General features: G+C 48.6%; 1 protein-coding gene across 1 annotated transcript in view; it reads right to left on the bottom strand.

The window, feature by feature from the left end:
• Positions 1-279: 279 nt before the first annotated feature.
• Positions 280-23,641, bottom strand: part of vps13d (vacuolar protein sorting 13 homolog D) — a 59,115-nt gene continuing 35,753 nt past the window's right edge. Inside the window, 25 exon segments of the mRNA XM_030352481.1 lie at positions 280-1,606; positions 2,298-2,538; positions 2,942-3,073; positions 3,681-3,876; positions 6,053-6,185; positions 7,107-7,274; positions 7,835-7,969; positions 9,987-10,135; positions 10,538-10,634; positions 11,011-11,160; positions 11,606-11,755; positions 12,321-12,434; positions 12,919-13,089; positions 13,517-13,625; positions 13,942-14,099; positions 14,559-14,658; positions 15,307-15,548; positions 16,239-16,362; positions 17,205-17,380; positions 17,759-17,889; positions 18,939-19,081; positions 19,585-19,711; positions 20,329-20,520; positions 21,057-21,328; positions 22,997-23,213. Coding sequence (XP_030208341.1) covers positions 1,475-1,606; positions 2,298-2,538; positions 2,942-3,073; positions 3,681-3,876; positions 6,053-6,185; positions 7,107-7,274; positions 7,835-7,969; positions 9,987-10,135; positions 10,538-10,634; positions 11,011-11,160; positions 11,606-11,755; positions 12,321-12,434; positions 12,919-13,089; positions 13,517-13,625; positions 13,942-14,099; positions 14,559-14,658; positions 15,307-15,548; positions 16,239-16,362; positions 17,205-17,380; positions 17,759-17,889; positions 18,939-19,081; positions 19,585-19,711; positions 20,329-20,520; positions 21,057-21,328; positions 22,997-23,213 — 3,959 coding nt within the window. The 3' untranslated portion in view covers positions 280-1,474.

Genomic DNA, 23,641 nt, shown 5'->3' with positions numbered 1-23,641 from the left:
GTTGACACACACACACGGAAACGTCCAATCACAAACAAAACAAACACACACCTGCAAACTTTCACTCATAAACACACACGCACACATCCACTCATAAACACTTGTCTGCAAAAGTTCCCTCATAAACGCATACAAGTATGCAAACATCGACTCATTCACACAAACATCCACTCATAAACGCACACCAACATCCACTCATAAACACACAAACGCAATCATGTATTCATAAACACACACACACGGACAGGCAAACATCCGCCCATAAACCCACGCCAGGAGTGCAGTGCGGCTGTCGATCTTTATTGTAAGTAGCAGTGGATTGATCACTTATTGTTGGGACACACAAATAAAACTTCGTCCTGCTAAACCTTCACATCTGACCAGAGTGGAAATTGTACTTCTCTATAGACAACGAAACAACTCTACCCCATGAAGTGGGCGACGCTTACACGAAGCCTACTAGTCCCTGTGTGCTCACCCCTCACTTGATACCGGGACACTTAAGTAAAACCTAAGTGTAAGAAATAAAAATAAAGTGACAAGTCCATGATTGTTAAAAGGAAACAAGCGGAGGGGGGCTGGGGGGGAGGGGGGTAGCATTGACCCCCCTCTCCCCTTCCACAACATCAGTGCATAATATTGATCATCGCTGCTCAGACAGGAAGCGTTTCGTTAATACACAAAATATATATTTTTGAAGGCCATTAGTTACATCACACCAGTGTATTTTGTCTTAAATATTTCCCCCTTGGCGGGGGGATATGTACAAAGAGTTGGGTTTGTGAGGGCGTAGCGTTATCTACATAGGATGATCTATACAGAGTGTACACAGGCCGTAATCAGCATCATATAAACATGGTTGTACAAGTTAAATTAATCTCAATCGATTCTGCCTTTTTTTTTTCTTTTAGAATTACACAAACAAACAGTGCAGTTGAAGATATCATTCACCCTAGTCACGCTCGGCTCAACGAAGTCGAGTCTTAGGTTAGTTAAACTCACCAAACGTCTCTCTCTCTACACAGTAAAGCTTTTGGTTTTCACATTCCCCCCCCCCCCCCCCCTACCCGTCTGCTGTTCCCTTATAGTGAGCAACACACCCTGCTCTCACACACACACACACACACACACACACACACACACACACACACACACACACACACACACACACACACACACACACACACACACACACACACACACACACACACACACACACACACACACGTCCTACAAAAGTGTTAAGCCTTCAAGGAATAACAGAAGGCCGATACCTCTTAAACAGGTAAACAAGAGAAACAAACTACGTTGACGGTTTCCTCGTAGCTGGCGGCCCCTCCTGCAGTGTGAATAGTGTCAGCGCAATCCACCTCCGGGTGGGCCTTTCTTAGCGTCAGCCTCCGCCGCGGTTCCCACCGTCACCATCACCGTCGCCACGGTCACCGCCAGCCTCCCGGTCCTCCGTCCTCGTCCATCAGGGGTCGAGCAGCAGGCTGTCGTGGAGGTCACTGGCGGGCAGCATGAGCTGTTGCTCGTAGTACAGGCTCTTGGCATAGTTCACCTCCTGGGAGATCTTCACCGCCAGGCTCTCGTTCTTGATGTGCACCTGGAGGACGGGGACAGGACGGAGGTTTAATCGAGTCCCAGAGCACGATTGGCTGGATCGCTTGTCAATCAAGAGGAACGGACGAATGAGGCTCCACTTTGAGGAGGGAGCGATAGGTTGGAGGGAGTATAATAATTGTGGGGACTTTGCGCAACACTTTAAATGTAGGTATATATAAGGGTGGGTGGCTATAACAACTCCCAACCATTCTTTGGCGTGTGACCCCATTTCGAGGTCTACAACATTTTGTGCATCTGCTTCCGCACACATCGTTTTAACACAATCCACAATGCCGGTAACATCAACGCCCCTGTGAACTCATGCGCCACACAGTTAGTGTTTGGTAGTTCAGTTTGCTCACGGCAACGATTCCATCAGGCTGTTTCTACACACAGGGCCTTTACAAGACCTTCCAAATAGCTACACTTTTTGTATATCGAAAATATATCTAAAATATTTCATCAATAAATATCCATCCCGTTGCAATACAAGGCGACTCGTATTGCTGAATAAGTGTGTTGAAGACTGTAATTAATTTGTGCATATGCAGAGTGTTTTACTGTTCAATGCAAAAACAGTAAAACACTGTTTTTTAAGGCAGCCGTCTCCAGCGAGCCCACGGTCACATGCTTGGGGGAGAAAGGGAGGGTTTGGGGGTGCTTGGTTTTAGGGGGGGGACGGGGGGTCCTACCATGGGCCTCTGCTGGGAGGGTCCGGGGATGGCCACGCCGCTGCTGGTGCTGTCGGCCTTCTTGGTGAGCTGCACGTACACCTTGCCGTGGTCGCGCGACACCAGGCAGTGGTACAGGTCGTCGTACTTCACCTCCAGGAAGATGGCCTCGCGGTCCACGTAGTCGCCCGGCTTCAGGAAGTACACCACCTTGGAGGAGATCAGCACGCAGTAGGTGTCCATGGGCTCCACCGCCACAAAGCTAAGGGCGGAGGTGGAGGTGGTGGTGGTGGGGGTGAAGGCGGAGACAAAACGCAGATTTCCGTTCAGAAATAGTTTTTTTTAACTGATTTTGCTGTGGATTGTTGCCAGGGGAGATCGAACGCTATGGTTACTACTGGTAACGCTCCAATGTTTGGGGTGGGGTCGCGTGGAGGAGGAGGAGGAGGAGGAGGAGGAGGAAGAGGAGGAGGAGGAGGAGGAGGAGGAGCAGGAGGAAGAGCAGGAGCAGGAGGATGAGAAGGAGAAAAAGGAGCGGGAGGGGAAGGAGGAGCAAGAGCAGGAGGAAGAGCAGGATGAAGAGCAGGAGGAGGAGGAAGAGCAGGAGGAGTAGGAGCAGGAGGAGGAGGAGGAGGAGGAGGAGGAGGAGGAGGAGCTGGACTCACAACTCCTGCAGGATGTTGTCGGTGAGGTGGAAGAGCTGCTCCTGGCCGTTGGCCTGCGTGGCCGAGTAGCGCGGCAGCAGGCCCTGGGGCCCCTTGCAGCAGCGGGGCTTCCTCACACGCTGCACGCCAAGCCTGGGGGCCACACAACAACCACAGAACTAAACACCCATACAGTCGGGAGACACACCAAATGCTTGCAGTCTTTCATTAAGACGGCCAAACAGAAATATAACACGCGTGTTATATTGTGGCAAGAGAGGCTTAGATGAAGTATGATGCTCTACTCTAGTGGATCATGAAGATGGAGGGTGTGATTAAACATGTTTACATGCCATATGATGCTCTACTCTAGTGGATGATGAAGATGGAGGGTGTGATTAAACATGTTTACATGCCATATGATGCTCTACTCTAGTGGATGATGAAGATGGAGGGTGTGATTAAACATGTTTACATGTCAACATGAGAAGCAGTGTATGCTATTCCATTGTTGGACCGACCATCCATAGACCCTCTGTATGTATGAGTTATGTTTATTTGTGTTGTTGTACTTCTTGTTGTGCTCTATGGTTCTTCGTGTCCTCTCATGACACTGTAAAGCGACCTTGAGTGTGAGAAAGGCGCTATATAAAATAAACATATTATTGTTATTATTATTTATTATCGCTATGAAGCAGGAGGAAGAGGACGCGTGGTTCTGAGGTAGGACCCCCTCCTCCCGTGGTCCTCCGGGCCGTACCGGTGGTTACTGAGGCTGGCCATGTCCCGGACCGTCTGCGCCGTCTCCGAGGCGAAGTCCAGCGCCCCGGCCACGGGCTTGGTCACCGTGCCGACCAGACCCTTCCCCAGGCCCGAGAAGAAGCCGCTCACCCCCCCCTCCGTCTTCACCCCCTCCACCGTGGACGTGATGATGCTGGTCATCCCCCCGATGATACCTGGGGGGGGGGGGGGGGGGGGGGGGGGGGGAAAGAGAGAGAGAGAGAGAGAGAGAGAGAGAGAGAGAGAGAGAGAGAGAGAGAGAGAGAGAGAGAGAGAGAGAGAGAGAGAGAGAGAGAGAGGGTTCATAGAGTTCATAGTAGTATGTTAAGCATACAGTCAAGTACTATTTTCAGTTATCAAGTAGTACTTATTGTTTAAAGTAGCATAGTTTAAATTGTCGTATAGTTTACACATGACACTAGTTACAGTATGAAGTAATCTATTTGACGGTAAATGGACTTTTAGACTTGATCAGCTCATTCTCCGTGTGTCCCCACACAGTATTTAAACTCTGTTTTAGGTTACAGATTCCACGATGGGGAGGACACAGCTATTTCCGTCGCTGGAATTATTAAATAACTTTAATCCCTGAGGGAGGAGGGGGGGGGGATTAGGGGGTCTTCATCTCTCCTAAGTGCAGGGCCCTCACTGGCATTGTGTTTATTATTAAGAGTGATTAAACTGTGACCCGCGAACACTAGGCTTGGTATCCAATCAACTTATTCTCAATATTATTATCATCAATGAACCTGATGGCAGATAAAGCCGGCAGGCCCCTTACGCCTTTCACATAAGAGTGACGTAACCAGAGTGAATCGCCCTCTATACCCACAATGCACCTGGAGCTCTGTTAGATAGTCACACAAGCTGGGGGCTGGAGGGGGGTAGCTTAGTGGCTACGGTTCAGCCCCCCTCAGCCAAAAGGTTGTGGGTTTGATCCACAAACAATGGATGTGCATCCAGAGCGTGATAAGGTAGTGAACAATAAATAGAAATAGAGATTTCACAGTGTGATGCTGGCATCTGCTGGGATCTAAAGTCACCACGCGTTAGGCGAGACAAACAACATCAATAGCAGAGCTCTGTCCACTCACTGGCTGAGCAACTGTGTGACGCGTAGGTGGGCTGGCGTGAGGGGGGGGGGGGGTTTAGTAAGATAGTAAGATTCTTGTTAACATTGAGAGGTTTCATTGCTAACATTATTGAAATCCCTATCGATGAGCATTGACTAGGGGTGTGACGAGATCTCGTGCCACGAGATCTCGCGAGATTAAACTCGACGATATTACCCGTCGCGTTAGAAAATCGGTCTCGCGAGATTTGTGATTTATCCAAACTTCTATTTGTCGCCTGTGGGGGCAGTAATGGGCCTTTGCTACATCTAGCCTGCCAGAACCTAAAGAAGGAGAAGGAAAAGTAGAGGAGGAGAAGGAGGGGAAGCAGGGGAAGCATCGAAAGCAGCCATAAGCTGTGTTCGAAATCGTTCCCTATCACGGATATAGTGTACTATATAGGGTGCTCGCCATTTTGTAGTGGTGTTCGAATTCTCAGCGGTTAATTTCATGCACTATATAGTGCACTTAAAATACCCAAAATGTGTACATACGATGTAGCCTACATGTTACTCCGGTATACCACAATGCAATGCGGTCGTGTTTTTCCGGAGGAGAAGAAGAGGCTGAATAACCGCGAAAACGAATACATTTAATCAAAGCACATTTTTGGTACTTTGATTTGGTTTTGCACATAATATTGTTTGCACTTGAAAAAAAGAGAATTATTGAATTTAATTTATTTTAATTTAACTTTTATAAATTTTAGTTTTAGTTTCAATTTCATGCATGTACAGAGTTATAATAAAACATTTCAAAATGCATGCGCGACTTGGTTAAATAAAAGTCTGTTGGTCCAGTCATATATTTTGTCATTGTAGCTTTCTTAAAATCTTGTCTCGTCTCGTTCTCGTGAACCCAATATCGTGTCTCGTCTCGTATCGTGAGCTGAGTGTATCGTCACACCCCTAGCATTGACTACAGATAATTCCAGGTATTTTAATCTAAGAGCATGTTGAAATGTTACTCATTGTGCTTTGTGTATGAGTTGGGGGGGGGGGGGGTAGTATATTGTAGTAGCGAGGTTGTTCAACTCTGTGACAATATGTTCTGGATTCAAACCCCAATGTCCATATAGCCATTGGCAAGACACCCTAACCACCTTACCTGCTCCTAAAGGCACACCTGAATTCACTGTCAAACTATTTCATCGATGTAGTTAAATGAATTAAGAGTAACTGTACAGAGCATGAACCGATGGATGGATGGATGGATGAATATCTTTGGAGGTGAACTCTACCGTGAGCCAAGCCGTGGATGCCCGCCACCAGGTGTTCACCGCTGGTGGCGCCATGGTAACGGATGTACTCCCGCTCGCTCTGGTGGCGGTTGTCCATGGTCTTACCCAGGCCATCGGACAGGGTCCCAGCAAACTGAGAGAGAGGCAGAGAGAGAGAGGCAGAGAGAGGCAGAGAGAGAGAGAGAGAGAGAGAGAGAGAGAGAGAGAGAGAGAGAGAGAGAGAGAGAGAGAGAGAGAGAGAGAGAGAGAGAGAGAGACACAGAGAGAGAGAGGCACAGAGAGAGAGAGAGACAGAGAGAGACAGACAGACAGACAGACAGACAGACAGACAGACAGACAGACAGACAGACAGACAGACAGACAGACAGACAGACAGACAGACAGACAGACAGACAGACAGACAGACAGACAGACAGACAGACAGACAGACAGACAGACAGAGAGACAGACAGACAGACAGACAGACAGAGAGGATAATTGGAACCATCCAAAGGGGTTTTACTTCAGATGGTTTGCTTGGTCAGACCAACGCCAGTCTCACAAATCAGACTTAAGATTCAAATCTAAAGTCTAAAATCCTCTTCTGAAAGCCTCATCCACTCGCGCAAATTGCTTTTCCTCGGTACAATATCCCCGTGACATGCATGAAGCAAGCCATAACTCGGCCTCTTGAAGGCTGCTCCCCCCAGAAGTTTTGCTCTTGCATAGTAGGACTGCTGCTGGATCCCAGATCAAACCAATGCTCATCTGAATCCTAATCAATTAACAATCAATCAGTGCTCTATGTTCCACTAGTCCCTCTCATGTAGCTTCACAGCACACTTAAAGGGGGTAGGATGGTGTAGTGCAAAGCCTAGCGGGGGGGGGTCGACGCCCAGCCAAACGTTACTGGGTTCGATCCCCACATACATCCCCACACCAACTAACCTGACATAGAACCTCCTGAAAGACCCCCTTAAGACCTCCATCTGAAATCCCTAAACAAACCCTGAGCTGCTCATTGGCTGCCCCTGGTTCTCCCTCATGGCACTGGGCCAATGGGCAGGGGGCTCACCTTGGCGGCGGAGTTGGAGACGCCGTGCGTGACGTTGCGGATCAGCCCGCCCACGTTGCCGTACTTGATGAGCTCCGACATGCCCTCCGTCACGTCGTTCAGCAGCCCCATGGGGTTCCCCAGGAAGTCCACCGAGCCCAGGATCTGGGCCGCCTGGCTGATCAGCTCCTGGGGTCGGGGGTATGGGGGGTAATTGGGGGGGGGGGGGGGGGGGGGGGGGCGAGGTTAGAGGGACCATCGAATGAAGCGGTCTTCTATGTGGTCTATGATGTCGCTGAGTGTGTACTATGTAGCTTCTATGTAGTCTTTGATGTCATTAAGTATATATTCACCTCTGTTAATGGCAGTTATGGTTAGGGTTTTGGATTTGATATTACATATAAGGGGGTGTAGGATTGTAGAGAAAAGCTGTGGGTACACCCTGCAACCACATGAGCACCAAGAGTGGAACGAGAAAGGCAAAATGGACTGCACTGATGGACGTTTTGGACTCGACCAATCAGAGACAATGTTTTGGGCCCTCTGCAATTGAACTGGGAGGTGGACTAAGAGTCAGGGTGCAGAGACGTGTTATGTATTCGGGTTACAGCTAGAGATGTGGATAGAACACAGCTTCGGGAATCGCGTATTCTTGGAGAACGAACCGATACGTGACTTGTTACGTGTTTGGTGTGATTCGTTCATGTTTAGTTGTTAGTAGTTGTAGTGATGTTCCGCAGTGGGCCGACCTCTCTGAAGTGCTTGAGGATGTCGTTCAGGATGATGTCCTGGGTCTCGTAGGGGTGCACCCGGGTGAAGGGGTACATGTTGATCACCGCGTCCTCGAAGCGTACCAGCGGGATCCCCAGGGTGCCCTTCAGGGCCTGTTGGGGGGGGGGGGAGACGACACACACGCAGGGGGTGAATCAGAATCACTTTTATTAAATTCTTGTAGAGTAAAGTTCTTATGCTTGGTACCTCAACACACACATAGCAGGAGCAATACGATATAAAGTAAATAGATGTAAAAAAAAATACATAAAACAAGTAAGAAAAATAAGTAAAAATAAGTAACAGAAAAGTAAAGTGATCAACTTATAGTGGTACCAGCCACGGTTGATTGTAGTGCATAATACAGTCTGTGGTATTATTCTCAGTGCAAAAATGTTGCACTGAGAAACCATCCCAGTGCGGCAAGTCCTAAACCAGTTATTATTAACTCCCTTCATATGTTTTGTCAATATTTCCCTCGTCGCGTAAGGCTACGGCTTGTTGCCACGGCAACGTGACGGCCGACAGCACAGTGGCCGAACCCTGACCTTTATGGGGGACCATGAGCGGAACCCAGGGGAGCACAGATGGCTTCACACATTCTACATCAGTGATTTAGAAGCTAGCCACACCACAAAATGCTGTCTTATCCTTGGTATTTCCTTATCTCAGCTCTTAAAAAACACTCCCATTACCAACAAATCACCACAACGTTACCATATTTAGATATTTTCTGGAAAATGTATTAAAAGCATTTCCAAATACAAAGCGACTATGTTGGAAGCATTATTGCTAGCATCATTTCGATCTGTTATTGAATCAGGGCACCTTAACTAAAACAAAAGGTCAGAGGGAGACCTTGGTTACCTTGAGGTCTGGTACTGCTCTGTCTGTCTGGTACTGCCCTGTCTGTCTGTCTGTCTGTCTGTCTGTCTGTCTGTCTGTCTGTCTGTCTGTCTGTCTGTCTGTCTGTCTGTCTGTCTGTCTGTCTGTCTGTCTGTCTGTCTGTCTGTCTGTCTGTCTGTCTGTCTGTCTGTCTGTCTGTCTGTCTGTCTGTCTGTCTGTCTGTCTGTCTGTCTGTCTGTCTGTCTGTCTGTCTGTCTGTCTGTCTGTCTGTCTGTCTGTCTGTCTGTCTGTCTGTCTGTCTGTCTGTCTGTCTGTCTGTCTGTCTGTCTGTCTGTCTGTCTGTCTGTCTGTCTGTCTGTCTGTCTGTCTGTCTGTCTGTCTGTCTGTCTGTCTGTCTGTCTGTCTGTCTGTCTGTCTGTCTGTCTGTCTGTCTGTCTGTCTGTCTGTCTGTCTGTCTGTCTGTCTGTCTGTCTGTCTGTCTGTCTGTCTGTCTGTCTGTCTGTCTGTCTGTCTGTCTGTCTGTCTGTCTGTCTGTCTGTCTGTCTGTCTGTCTGTCTGTCTGTCTGTCTGTCTGTCTGTCTGTCTGTCTGTCTGTCTGTCTGTCTGTCTGTCTGTCTGTCTGTCTGTCTGTCTGTCTGTCTGTCTGTCTGTCTGTCTGTCTGTCTGTCTGTCTGTCTGTCTGTCTGTCTGTCTGTCTGTCTGTCTGTCTGTCTGTCTGTCTGTCTGTCTGTCTGTCTGTCTGTCTGTCTGTCTGTCTGTCTGTCTGTCTGTCTGTCTGTCTGTCTGTCTGTCTGTCTGTCTGTCTGTCTGTCTGTCTGTCTGTCTGTCTGTCTGTCTGTCTGTCTGTCTGTCTGTCTGTCTGTCTGTCTGTCTGTCTGTCTGTCTGTCTGTCTGTCTGTCTGTCTGTCTGTCTGTCTGTCTGTCTGTCTGTCTGTCTGTCTGTCTGTCTGTCTGTCTGTCTGTCTGTCTGTCTGTCTGTCTGTCTGTCTGTCTGTCTGTCTGTCTGTCTGTCTGTCTGTCTGTCTGTCACTGCCCTGTCTGTCACTGCACTGTCTGTCTGTCTGTCTGTCACTGCCCTGTCTGTCACTGCACTGTCTGTCTGTCTGTCTGTCACTGCCCGTCCGTCCGTCACCGCCCGTCCGTCCGTCACCGCCCGTCCGTCACCGCCCGTCCGTCCGTCACCGCCCGCCCGCCCGCCCGCCCGTCCGCCCGCCCGCCCGCCCGTCCGTCCGTCCGTCCGTCCGTCCGTCCGTCCGTCTCTGGGCTGAGGCAGAGCCTGGTTACCTTGAGGTCCGGGGGCAGCTTGTTGGAGGTGAAGACACTGAGTTTGACCTGAGGGAGGCTGATCTTCAGGTTCTCAAAGTAGTAGCGCTTGGGGTTGGACAGGTCCTCACTGGGCCTCTCGTACACGTTCTCGTCCAGCTTCTCCAGCTCTGATTCAGAACAGAGAGACACTCTGAGTTCAGATACCCACCCTGTGTTGACTAGTGCTGTTGAAGTCACTACTGTTCATACTGTTTCTCAGAAAACATTGGGATGGAGAAATTCAAGAATCGTGAAATAAGCTGGAAATACATGTACATAAAAAATGTATTTTGAATAAACACAAACATTTAATTTGGTAAAAATATATTGAAATAAATGAATGCATGCTGTTTCTTGTTTCCAATTACGATAAGCTTGTTTACGTCTTGAAACCCTAAAACTAATCCCTTCATTCAAGAAAATATTCTCACTCACATGCACACACACACACACACACACACATTTACACACACACACACACACACACACACACAGACAAAACTATAATAAGAATAGTGTAATAGGCGTACCTGCTTCCATTTGTCCGTAGCCAAAGAAGCTGATGAGTTTGAGCAGGAGTTTCTCCTCGATGATGACCGTGAAGCGCCGGGCGGTGATCATAAGATGCTGAGGGGGAAACAATTAAAAAACCTTCATTTAAATTGGTTACAATCATTGGACTCTAATCTCGTCATTTTGCTAGAGGCTTTCATCTAAAGCGACTTGGCGAAGTTGTTGAGACACAGGTGCAGCTAGGGTTTAGAGCACCTTGCTCAGTGATGGAAACAGGTTTCAAACCCACAACCTGGGTTCACAGCTGGGACTCCGATACCTGACCCAACTAGACTATTCTATACTACACTCAGTTATCACTTAACATGCTTTAACTTTACAACTTTTTTTGGTTAAATTCGAATGAAAATAAACCACATGAATTTGAATCGTCAATCATACAAAGCTGTTGCCGGTTGGTGTTTCCCCTCTGTCGGGTCTCCGTGGTTACCTTGAAGAGGTCGGTGAGCATGAGCTCGCTGGGCACCTTGACGGCGTTGACCTGCAGGGTGGGGCTAGTGTCCACCGCGCTGTCCTCGCTGCAGATGGGGGTCACACACAGGGTGACCGGCTGGGTGGTGCCCAGCAGCTGGTTGTCAACCTGGCGAAAACGAACGCACCGAAAAAACGTTAAATGCTTCGGTTCAAAAGCCAATAACATTGCAAGGCTTGGGTCATGTGCTTCGATCAACAGCCAATCACCATGAAAGGCTGGGGTCAGGTGCATCGGTCAACAGCCAATCACCATTCAAGGCTTGGGTCATGTGATTTGGTCAACAGCCAATCACCATTCAAGGCTTGGGTCATGTGCTTCGATCAACAGCCAATCATCATACAAGGCTTGGGTCATGTGCTTCGGTCAACAGTCAATCACCATTCAAGGCTTGGGTCATGTGCTTTGGTCAACAGCCAATCACCATTCAAGGCTTGGGTCATGTGCTTCGATCAAAGGCCAATCACCATTCAAGGCTTGGGTCATGTGCTTCGGTCAACAGCCAATCACCATGAAGGTCTTGGGTCAGGTGACCCCCACTAGCGCCACTGACCTGTATGGTTTGGATGCTGAGCTCCAGCACCTCGTTGCTGGCCGTGCGGGTGAAGTGCACGTCGATGCCGGCCAGCGTGGTGAACACGAGCTCCTCGGGCAGCTTGTTGATCAGAGACACACCCAGCCCCTCCTCCAGGTTCACCAGCACCTGGGCAACAGGTGGGCTCACATCAGCGTGGGCCGCAGTAGGGAGAGGCTGAGACGGACGACGGATACCGTGGAGGTGTTCCTCACTCTGTGTTTAGTTTTTGACAACTGAGTAATAGTAATGATAAAAGCTCATGATTTTTCTTGATTCTATCTGTGTTGAAAATACATTTTGTCAGTTTTATCCAAAGCAAGGCTGAAAACAGTCAAACGACATCGTTCAAACTGGACGTGCTGCATGACCGAAGTTCTAAACAACACCTGGAGGGAGGGCAGAGTATCTATGGGAATCAGAAAATTGAGAGTAATAGAATTATTTTGTTGTGAATTATAAGTGCATGATAGATGAGTCTGTCTCCTTGAGACAGAGATCCGACCTACGACTACGGTCACATGGCAGCTTCTCACTTCAACGTTCTGCGCGTTGATTGGACACCAGGCAGTCGGGCCCGGAGAGGCTGACACATCACACCGCACCCTGTTCCCGTCGCCCCAGCCCTATTCCTGTCAGGTCATTAAGACCTCGCTCCACCCTGACGAGGATCCATCACGAGACCTGAGGTTACCTCCAGCTCCTGCTCCAGCTCCGTCCTCCGGCTCTTCTTCAGGTCCTCCCGGGAGCCCTCCCCCTCCAGGCTGGGGGAGGTGCGCACCAACCGCCGCTGGTTGAAGTCACTGATCTATGGACGGACAGAAGGACGGGCAGGGGGTGGTCAGAGGAGATGGTGGACATAGGGGGGGCGGGTGATGACAGCCTGTTTGGAGCTGGACAGTGAAGCGACACTGGGACCGGTCTCATTAAATCACATCTCCTCCCGTGCAAAGATAAAGTAGGAGAAGTGCTCATGGCTTTATCAAACACAGTTGAGGCCTAGTGTTTTTTCTAATTAATAACTACAGGACATAAATGTCATATATAGGTCTGAAGACGTGTAATGATTAATGAGATATATCAGTGAATGATTTTCGGAAAACATGACAAAGTGAGTGAGCTTTGTCATTACCGGTAATTACTTTGTAATCGTGTATCGATTTATCTACTTTAATTGAAATCTACAAAAACATAAAGTGAAGGGGGCTGAATACTTTCTGAAGCCACTGTATATTCCTGCTGGTGTGTATTCCTTTTATTCCGACCGGTCCCCGTGGTTCCCTCCCTCTCACCTGCAGGACCCTGGTGGGTCCGTCGGGCAGGACCTGGACCGACAGCACCCCAGATCCAGGCCTCATCTTCTGGTTGATGAACTGCTGCTCGGGCCCCGGAGCCATCAGGCCCGAGTCCGGGCCCAGCACCACCACTGCTCCGTCATACAGACCCCCGACACCGCCCTGCGCCTGGTGGCGGAGGGTGGGTGGAGGAGTTTGGAGTTAGGGATGGATGATACGACACAGGAAAATGTGACGAGACAGTTGTGGGGTTATTTGTTATTGAGTGGTTAAAGGGATAGTAGATTGATGACTAATTACGCGAGTTTGCTGCCATCTACAGGTTGTAAAGGAAACCTTTTAAATTTTTAAGGGTTCTATCAAAACAAACGTATAGTTTGCCAATAAATAAATAACAATAATCAATAATTAAATGTAATATACATTCATAAATATATTTGAATAAAATAGAAAAATGTACATTCCAACATGTAACCATTTGTGAAATACCTGTAAAGCATCTCTTTCCTCCTAACTGGATGACTCATGACAAGATCATTGAGCAGTTTGAGGTCAATGCTGTGGCCAGGGTACACCCCTAGGAGACCTGACTCACCTGCACCACCAGCCGGGGTAAACCGCACGTGAGCATCCCAGAGCTGAAGTACCACGTCTGGGTAGTGCTGCGCCGCGAGTCTGGCCTCCGCAGCATCAACGGCTCATAGCTAGACAGTGGGGGGGGGGGGGGAATCTGTTATAATACCTCGAATTATAATAAGAATATAATATGAACTGTCTAAATATAAGTCTGTTCATATTGAAGTTTATTATATTTTAATAAAATGAACTAAATATAATAAAACTTGTTTGATATCTGCATCCCCACAAACTGTCATTATTTAAATCAGCGATTCTTTAAAGCCCCACCAAATACAGAAGTCAGATTTCATTCCCCCCACCCCAGCTAGCATTCAGAACCACAGTGGAACCAAAATGGCCGCCCGGTGACCGGTGACCGCTGGCCGGTGAAGGAGACCCCACCTGTTGTCAGAGACGGCGGCCAGGCCGGCGATGTCCAGCACCAGGGAGGAGTCCAGCGGGCGCGGCTGGGCCGGCTTGCTCTGCGGCGGGGAGGAGCCCTCGTGGCACAGCATCCCCGTCCCCGTCATCCGCCACAGCTGGGAGCGCTTGCCCGGCTCCTGGTGGAGGGAACGCAGCCGGAGGTCAGAGCGGAGCAGGTGGAGGATTAGCAACACGCACAGGGGGGCTGCTAAATAGAGAACCGTGGGTAGAAAAGAGCTGAACCCATGGCTGCCAAATAAAGAACCCAGTTGTAGAAAATACAGAACTTTTGGGGCTGCAAAATACAGAACCTAGGGGCTGATAATAGAGAACCATGGATAGCAAATTCTGAACCAAGGGCTGCCAAATAAACAACCAAGGTTAAGAAAACACAGAGCCCATGGGAATGCCAAACACACTGCCACATACAGACCCAGAGGCTGCCAACTACAGGACCTAGGGGCTGCCAAATACAGAACCTATTGATGGAAAATACAGAACCCAGGGGCTGCCAGAAACACACAACCCGGTGTAATCCATAGCCAAGGACTTATTTATCATTGAAGAGACAGGCTGTTTTGAAAAGACACCCATACCTTCTTCTTGAGGATGACCCTCTGAGTCTTGGTCTCCACGTCCAGAACCAGCTCAGAGCAGCTCACCTGGTCCTTTGTGCCTGGTCTCTTCCCCGCATCCCTGGGAACACACAGAGAATACCTCCACTGAATACCCTTCATGTTCCCAAACGTAGCTTATTATGTCGCCTCGCTTAGACACAAAGCATCCCAAGAAAGAGTGAAACTAAGCCTGTCTACAGCATTATCACTCAAAGCGCCAACACAAATCCTGAGCCACAAGCAAGCAACACACCCAAACTAACACGTATCAACTGACACTTTTGGTAATCACCGGTAAATTATCCTTATAAATACTCTGTTGAGAAGGATCCTTCCTCTTTGTGAGGGAAGCTAAATCCAAGGTTGGGAGGAGCTTACAGAAACAAACCATTACATAAATGGTAAATGGACGGCATTTAAATAGTGCTTTTATCCAAAGCGGTTTACAATATTGCCTGACATTCACGCACGGTCAGGCAACATTCACCATGGCGGAGTCAACCATGCAAGGCGACAGCCAGCTTGTTGGGAGCAGTCGGGGTTAGGTGCCTTGCTAAGGGACACCTCGACATTCAGCTAGGAGGAGCCGGGAATCGAACAAGCAATCTTGCGGTTACCAGCCAACCCGCTCTGCCTCCTGGGCTACTGCCGTCATACATCTCTTCCATCACATGCTAGTTTGCTCTCTGAAACCCCCCAGATGCCTCGGGCCGGGCGCTCCACCTACTGCGAAGGCGTGAAGGTGTACGAGGCGGCGATGTAGATGAAGTTCTCGTAGTACAGCTTGTTGTACTCCCGGAAGAAGTTCATGTCGGCCGTGACCTCCGAGGAGCCGGCGCCCTTGGCGATGAGGGCCAGGTAGGGGGGCAGGGTGGGCTCGTCGCAGGCGTAGTCCAGCACGGCGCCGGCCTTCACCTCCGTGTGGAGGCGCATGTCCACCACGCCATGCTGCCAGAACTGGACCGGCACCTGAGAGGGAGGAGGGGGGAGGAGAGGAGAGGAGGGGAGGGGAGGGGAGGAGGAGAGGGGGGGAGGAGAGGGGAGGAGGAGAGGGGAGGGTGCGAAGGCAGAGCCTGGTTCAGGTGCACATCATGGTGGGTTTTGATGGGTTTGGATTGTAGTCCAAGCTGTTGGTTTTTAAACGATTGGCAGCGATCCGTTAATGCACACACTTATTGTACCTCGTAATTAGTTATAGTACTTAGCTATCTTTTTTGCAAACAAGGAATGGGTAAACCTGGCGATTGTTAGTGCTTCTGTGAACATCCTTACTGTACCGACAGAGATATATTGTTTCTTCTTTTTCTGACAAGTGTACTTATTGTAATTCACTATGGATAAAAGCGTCATTCCTTAAATGTAAATGTAGTTAATAACAGACATTTTTGAATATAATAATTATACTATTCATTTCTGCATTCTCTTTGGTCCCCTGGGAAGGGGACCAAAGAGAATGCAGAAATTAATAGTATATATTTTCAAAGATTTCTGTTTTATTATCTGTATACTTCAGACTGCCTTGAATTCCTTCTCTTCCCTGCATAACTCTCAGCGTTTAAACCTCCCTAATAATATATAATAATATACTATATACTAGCCTAGCACCTTGATGCTACGCTCCATGTCTAGGGTATAGAGGTGTGTAGCAGCGTTGTGTACCTCCGAGATGTTGTCTATGCGGAAGGGCGGGGGCAGCTGCTCCGTGTCGCAGAAGCAGATCTGGTAGGTGGCCCCCTTCAGCGTGATCTCCACCCGCAGGAAGAAACAGTTCCCCAGCGTGTCCCTGCCAAACCAAAGCTTTATTTACACGACGACCCCCTGATGGCGTGCAATCCCGAGTGTGGGAAAGACTGGGATAAATTATTGGTGAAGGTTCGGATTTCAGCTGAATTTAATTTGGTCAAGCTTCAATCTTAAAAAATAAAGGTGTTTTTTTTCTCCTTCATTGGTATTATCTTTAAAGAGAGGTAGGGGTTCGGATTAGAACTTCTCGCTCAAGGTAGACTGCGGGTGTTGGGGATCGAACCCAGTGCCTTTAACACTGGGATGCACAACACGTTTACAATCTAAATCAGAGTCTGTGCTTCGTATTTCTTTCAATGTATTATTTGAATTCTGTGTCGAATGGGTTAATGAGTTAATGACTGTGGACATCGGGGATGGAACGCAGTACATGACACTATCCACTAGCTTTGTACAGTAGAGGTAGGTGTGTGGGCAGCAGTATTGCCACAGTTACCTTGAAAAAGTAATCTGATTACTGATTATTAGTTACTCCTTAAAATAGTAACTTAGTTACTTTATTGATTACTTGATTTTAAAAGTAACCAAGTTAGATTACAAGTTACATTTAGCTGCGACAACCTCCCCCATGTACAGTAGAGGAAGGTGTGTGGGCAGCAGTGTTGTCACTGTTACCTTGAAAAGGTAATCTGATTACTGATTATTAGTTACTCCTTAAAATAGTAACTTAGTAACTTTATTGATTACTTGATTTTAAAAGTAACTAAGTTAAATTGCAAGTTACATTTAGCTGCGACAACACCCCCTGCCGCCTTAAAAAAAAATTACAACCGGTTTTGCCAAACAAAGTACCGCGTTACTGGCATCACTGTAGGGCAGTACCTCATGTTGACGTGGAAGGACTTGGGCTTGTTGACCTCGAAGCCGCCCGACCAGGTGCAGTTGGGCGTGTCCATGAGGCGCACACACAGCAGCTGGTCGTAGTCGTTCCTGGGCCAGTGGAAGACCACGCTGGAGCCGGGCAGCGTGGAGATGTAGCCGTCTGGGTTATTGGTGCCCTGGAGGCAGTGACAGCCATGACGGGGGGGTTGGACGTAGTTAGTGTGTTGTTTTTGTTTTCTTAATTTACAAAAAGTTTATGGGATGGGGAAGTTTGGGGGACAGTACTTTTTACCACTATTAAATCAGAAATATTCAACTTCCAAGAAAGTTGAAAATTATTAACATCTAAATTATTTCATTTTAATTTGACATTTATTTTCTTCCTTCTTAATTCTTCTTGCTGCCCTGCCCTTTTTATTACGTTATCTCATGTCAATGATTGAAAAATCCTGATATCTTTGCTTTGATAATCGTTTATCAAAGCAAATCGTTATTACTGAAATTCCTAACGTTATTATTGCATGGAAGTGGATAATCCTGCCATGTTGGCTCACCTTGCCCCTGGCAAACTCTCTCTGGGAGAAGGCCAGCTTGTGTCGGGAGCGGTTGTCCAGCAGGTAGCGGGGGGCAAAGGTCACGATGTGCGAGTCACGGTAGCGCCCTTTCCCTTTGCGCACGTTGATGCCTGCGCCATCGAGACAACACAGAGAAACACCCCGCGTCAGAGCAGACCCACAGACGCACACTGGGCGGGTCCCGAAATCAATACCATCTAAAAGTAATCAACTTGTACTTTCCTCCAGGGATCACAAACAGCACCAATTCAATCTCGCTGTGTGGGAAGTAAACACATTCAACCGCCCCAGACAGAAACACGATGTCGCAGGTCTAGACAACATTACTGCTGCACGATTTGGTGGAAAAGTCATATTGCGATTATTGTGGACAATATTGCGATTTGCGATTGTGATATAATCAACAAATGGTGTCATGAGTCTACTTGCTTCGTTATCAAGGAAAATGCACACAGATTACTTATAATTTTATAATGTTTCTTTCTCAACTCAAACAGACAAACTTAAACTAGCATAAAAAATACAAAAACTAAAAAATGTGTACAGTACTGTTTGCAAAATAACAATATTTTACAAAATTAAATAAATTAAAAATATATTTTTCAAAATAAAAGGCATTTCTGCTGTGCAAACTTGTTAGGTTTTCTAAATAGTACAACTAAATAAAATAAATATAATAAATAAGATAATACATATTTTAAAAAATAAATAAAATCATAAATAAAATCGCAGCCTTTTGCGGTTAAACAATTGCAAAGGCTGATATTTCGATTGGATTAATCGTGCAGCACTAGACAACATGACCTCTGACGGCATTGAGTAGTGGCGACCACTTGCCTATGTTGTAGATGAGTGACGGTATGGGGTAGTGGCGACCACTTGCCTATGTTGTAGTTGAGTGACAGTATGGAGTAGTGGCGACCACTTGCCTATGTTGTAGATGAGTGACGGTATGGGGTCGGGGCGACCACTTGCCTATGTTGTAGATGAGTGAAGGTATGGGGTAGTAGCGACCACTTGCCTATGTTGTAGATGAGTGACGGTATGGGGTAGTAGCGACCACTTGCCTATGTTGTAGATGAGTGACGGTATGGGGTAGGGGCGACCACTTGCCTATGTTGTAGATGAGTGACGGTATGGGGTAGTAGCGACCACTTGCCTATGTTGTAGATGAGTCCGGGCCGGTTGCTGTTCTGGATCACCTTGACGGCCCTCACGCCGCTGCCCCCATCCAGGGAGAAGCGCTGGCACCAGCCTGGGACCCCGTCAGGGTGGATGCCTCGGCCGACGCGCATGGTGCACCTGGGGGGAGGTAGAGATGGGGAGAGGGCAAGAGATTGGGAGAGAGTTGGGGGAGTAAAGAGAGGGATAGAAGAAGAGATGGAGGGAGGAAAAGATGGGTATGGTTGGTGAGAGAGAGTTTAGAAGTTTAGAAGAAAATGACACAACAAGTGTGTATTTTCCAGAGGAGTACTAAAAATTAAAAAAAACGATTTTAATGGTCAATAAAACTAAACCAGTTTCACTAATTAAAAAAATTGCGTGCGGTAGCAGTAGCGTGCGGTAGTGGGTGCGGTAGCGAGCGGTAACAGTAGCGTGCGGTAGCAGTAGCGCGTGCACTGTGTGCGGTAGCGTGCACTGTGTGCGGTAGCGTGCACTGTGTGCGGTAGCGTGCACTGTGTGCGGTAGCGTGCACTGTGTGCGGTAGCGTGCACTGTGTGCGGTAGCGTGCACTGTGTGCGGTAGCGCGTGCGATAGCGCGAGCTGTAGCACGCAGGCGCGTGTGGGCCGGTGGGTCCACCTACATGGAGGGCTGCTCCTTGTCGGTGTAGCAGAACAGCAGGGGGCTCAGGCTCCGGGCCAGCTCGTGCTCCTCGAACTGACCGGCCGCGTCCGCCTTCCCGTTGTCCTGCCGGAAGATCAGCGGGAGACCTGGCCGGGAAGGGATGGACACACACACACACACACACACACACACACACACACACACACACACACACACACACACACACACACACACACACACACACACACACACACACACACACACACACACACACACACACACACACACCCAAACAGGCTTCAAAACACAGCTGCATGGGATGGATGGAAGACGAAGAGGCCCCCTATGAGGCATACCCGAGATAGGCCAGAGTGGAACTAATCTCACGGATACACACGATGCCCGGGATAATTTAGTAGATCGACAGAACGTTAATTGATTTTAATTGTAATAAATGTACTGTTGATTAACTAACAATTGATCTTGTTGCTTCTGAAATGGGAGCTTGTCTTTCTAGCTTGTCTTGACTGCATATTTTTGAGCTCTGTTAGTATTCACTAGGCCTGGGAACCAGATTAATCTGCCGGCTCATGTTTTATTTTCTCCATTACATATCAATAATTCCCCAATTACATAAATGAATCAATTACAAAGATTGAGATGGGAGAATAATAAACTACAACTTCAATCGACAAAACCACTAAAACGTCATTCCCTGGGTTGGAGCCCAGCCCTGCTGCGCGGCAGCTCTTGGGTTCCTCACCGGTCTTGTTGATGAGCCAGTAGGGGGCTGAGATGAGGATCTTCAGGGCACCCTGGGCGCGCAGCACGATGCGGATGGTGAGGCACAGCAGCCTCTTGTTGGCGTCGTACAGCCTCATGCGCACCACGTAGTTCTGCGTCCCCGGGGGGATCAGCAGCTCCTTGCACACCGGGAAGTTCTCCAGTAGAACGCCTGGAACCGGAGACCGATTATAGATTAGTGTCTGGAAGGATTCTGGGCTCCCGGCCTAACCGGTGCTGTAGGACTCCTTGAGCCTATGCCCTCGCCTCTACACCCCGTCCTGCTCCCTTATTCCATGTATCTGGTCGCTTTGGATCAATGCAAAGTCTGCTAAATCACTAAATAAAAGTATTAATAATTAGAAGCAAATCAATGAGTGGGATGTGTGTGAAGATGTGTACATGCCAATGTGCGATGCCAATGCTTCGGCCATTTAATGATTCTTTGAAGACGGCCCGTTGCTCCTTCGTAATGTAATCTATGTACTATTAAGTAATGTAGCAGCTGCTTCTAACAGAGTCAGTGAACCCACCTCCCTGTCATTAAGGAGCAGGCAGGGAGGGTTAGGTCGGACACCAACAGTCCATGCTGCAGACATTGGCCCCCGAACGGGCAGACAAAACTAACAACAAACTAACAACAATCATGCACAGCTAGGGTTAGGGTTAGCGTTAGGACCACAACACAACACAACACGCGGTACTAACCCAGCTCCAGGTTCTGGGAGGTGTCGGCGGCGTGCAGCACCGCCTCCTTGCCGGGCTTCAGCGAGCCCCGGATGGCGCTGCCCTTGATGTAGTAGTTGAGGTCGCAGGGCAGCAGGTTGGCCAGCACCATGGTGGGCATGAGGTAGATGGTGTGGCCCGGCTGGCGGTAGATCTCCTTGGTGCCGCCCACGCCGGGGCCCGAGGCCGACGACGCGGCCCGCTTGGCGGGCTGCTGCTCGGGGTAGTCCTCCTTCTTGATCACCACGCAGAACCTGGAGAGGGGGAGCAGGAGGAGGGGGAGGAGAAGGAGAGGCCCGTCAGATCAGAGGAGGAGGAGGAGGAGGAGGAGAGGGGAGGACAAGATGGAGGAGAGGCCGTCAGATCAGAGGAGGAGGAGGAGCAGGAGGAGAGGGGAGGACAAGATGGAGGAGAGGCCGTCAGATCAGAGGAGAGGAGGAGGAGGAGAGGGGAGGACAAGATGGAGGAGAGGCCGTCAGATCAGAGGAGGAGGAGGAGGAGGAGGAGGAGCAGGAGGAGAGGGGAGGACAAGATGGAGGAGAGGCCGTCAGATCAGAGGAGGAGGAGGAGGAGGAGGAGGAGGAGCAGGAGGAGAGGGGAGGACAAGATGGAGGAGAGGCCGTCAGATCAGAGGAGAGGAGGAGGAGAGGGGAGGACAAGATGGAGGAGAGGCCGTCAGATCAGAGGAGGGGAGGAGGAGGAGGAGAGGGGAGGACAAGATGGAGGAGAGGCCGTCAGATGAGAGGAGGAGCAGGAGGAGGAGGAGAGGGGAGGACAAGATGGAGGAGAGGCCGTCAGATGAGAGGAGGAGCAGGAGGAGGAGGAGAGGGGAGGACAAGATGGAGGAGAGTCCGTTAGATCAGAGGAGAGGAGGAGGAGGAGGAGGAGAGGGGAGGACAAGATGGAGGAGAGGCCGTCAGATCAGAGGAGAGGAGGAGGAGGAGGAGAGGGGAGGACAAGATGGAGGAGAGGCCGTCAGATCAGAGGAGAGGAGGAGGAGGAGGAGAGGGGAGTGGAGTAGATTAGATGAGAGTAAATGGATGAGAAAAGGGGAGTAGAGTAGATTAGATTGATAGTAGACCTATACACAGTATATCGAGTAGATAAGAGTACATGAATAAGGAGGAGAATAGATTCGATTCATAAAAGAAGCAGAGAGTATATGATTAGATGATAGTAGATGAATGAGGATAGGAGAGGAGAAAATATCAGATTAGTAACAGTGGCAGATTATATTAGATTGGATTAATTTAGATATATAATAGAAAGAGACTGGATTTAGGACAAGATTTGGTGAGATTAATGTTTTTGATCCCAGACGTGCGTGTCCCAACAGAGAGCGCAGTAGAGTTATAGCGAAATAAGAATTACAGAGATACAAATACACAACAACAATTAATAAACATACAATAACGTACAAATAGTAAAAGGATTCCCCCAAAATATATAGAAAAATATCTATATCCAAAATCGATATACACTATTGGCAGTATTGAATAAAATGGGAAGGTCTATGCAGCAATATACAGGTATACTGTGATGGATGTGAAAACAAAGTAGATTTCCTTGTATGTATTGTTCCTTGTAAGTACACAGGCTTACAAGGAGATACACCAATACACTGGCCAACCCTATACTTTGTCAGGACTACCATTACTCTTAAATCTGGAGCTGAAGTGTTGTTAGAAGTAGAGATTGATGAAGAGTAGCTCAAAGTATAGGGAGGGAACAAAAGGATTGTTAAAGTAGAGGGAAAGAAGAATTGCTCAACGTAAAGGGTGTGGAAGGATTGTTAAAAGTAGAGGGAGGGCAGAAAGGGATTTCTAAAAGTAGAAAGATAAGCAGGGCTGTTTAAAGTAGAGTGCACCGTCATTAGAGAGGAGAGGGAGGAAGACATTACCCATCTCCACCACGACACCCACCTGAAGTTGTGCTTGAGCTGGTCCTCAAAGTTGGCCGACTGGCACTCCCTCTTGCTGCTGCTGACCTCGCCCGTCCGCTCCACGCTGGTCCAGTGGATGGGCACCTTGCAGAAGAACAGCCCCAGGCCTTTGGGCCGGGCCTGCAGCCGCCAGGACATCAGGTGCAGGGGGATGGGGGTGGCCTGGCCTGGGAGGATGGGGGGCAGCACCACGGGCTCTGTGCACACACACACACACACACACACACACACACACACACACACACACACGATTCATATTTTCATTAAGAATCCCATTTTTGGAATGCTCCAACACATTAAAACAGGTCAGCACATTGTAAACATGCTTCCTGTGATTATTGAAATTGAGTACTTTACTAGCTGTTTGGCTCTCGTTTATGAAAGCCCCCCAATGCAAAGTCCACGGGTCGCCAGCCTATGTAGACTACCCAATAGTAGCACAATAAGTTGGCAATTGTACCCAAGGTTTTCAATGGTTGATATCATTGATCGATGATTTAGAGTCTGAGAGTTGTAAACACACACACACACACACACACACACACACACACACACACACACACACACACACACACACACACACACACACACACACACACACACACACACACACACACACACACAC

This window comes from Gadus morhua, chromosome 1 (assembly GCF_902167405.1).
Source record: "Gadus morhua chromosome 1, gadMor3.0, whole genome shotgun sequence".
Lineage (NCBI taxonomy): Eukaryota > Metazoa > Chordata > Actinopteri > Gadiformes > Gadidae > Gadus > Gadus morhua.
Note: the sequence above shows the minus strand (reverse complement) of the source record. Positions and strands in the feature narration are given on the sequence as shown.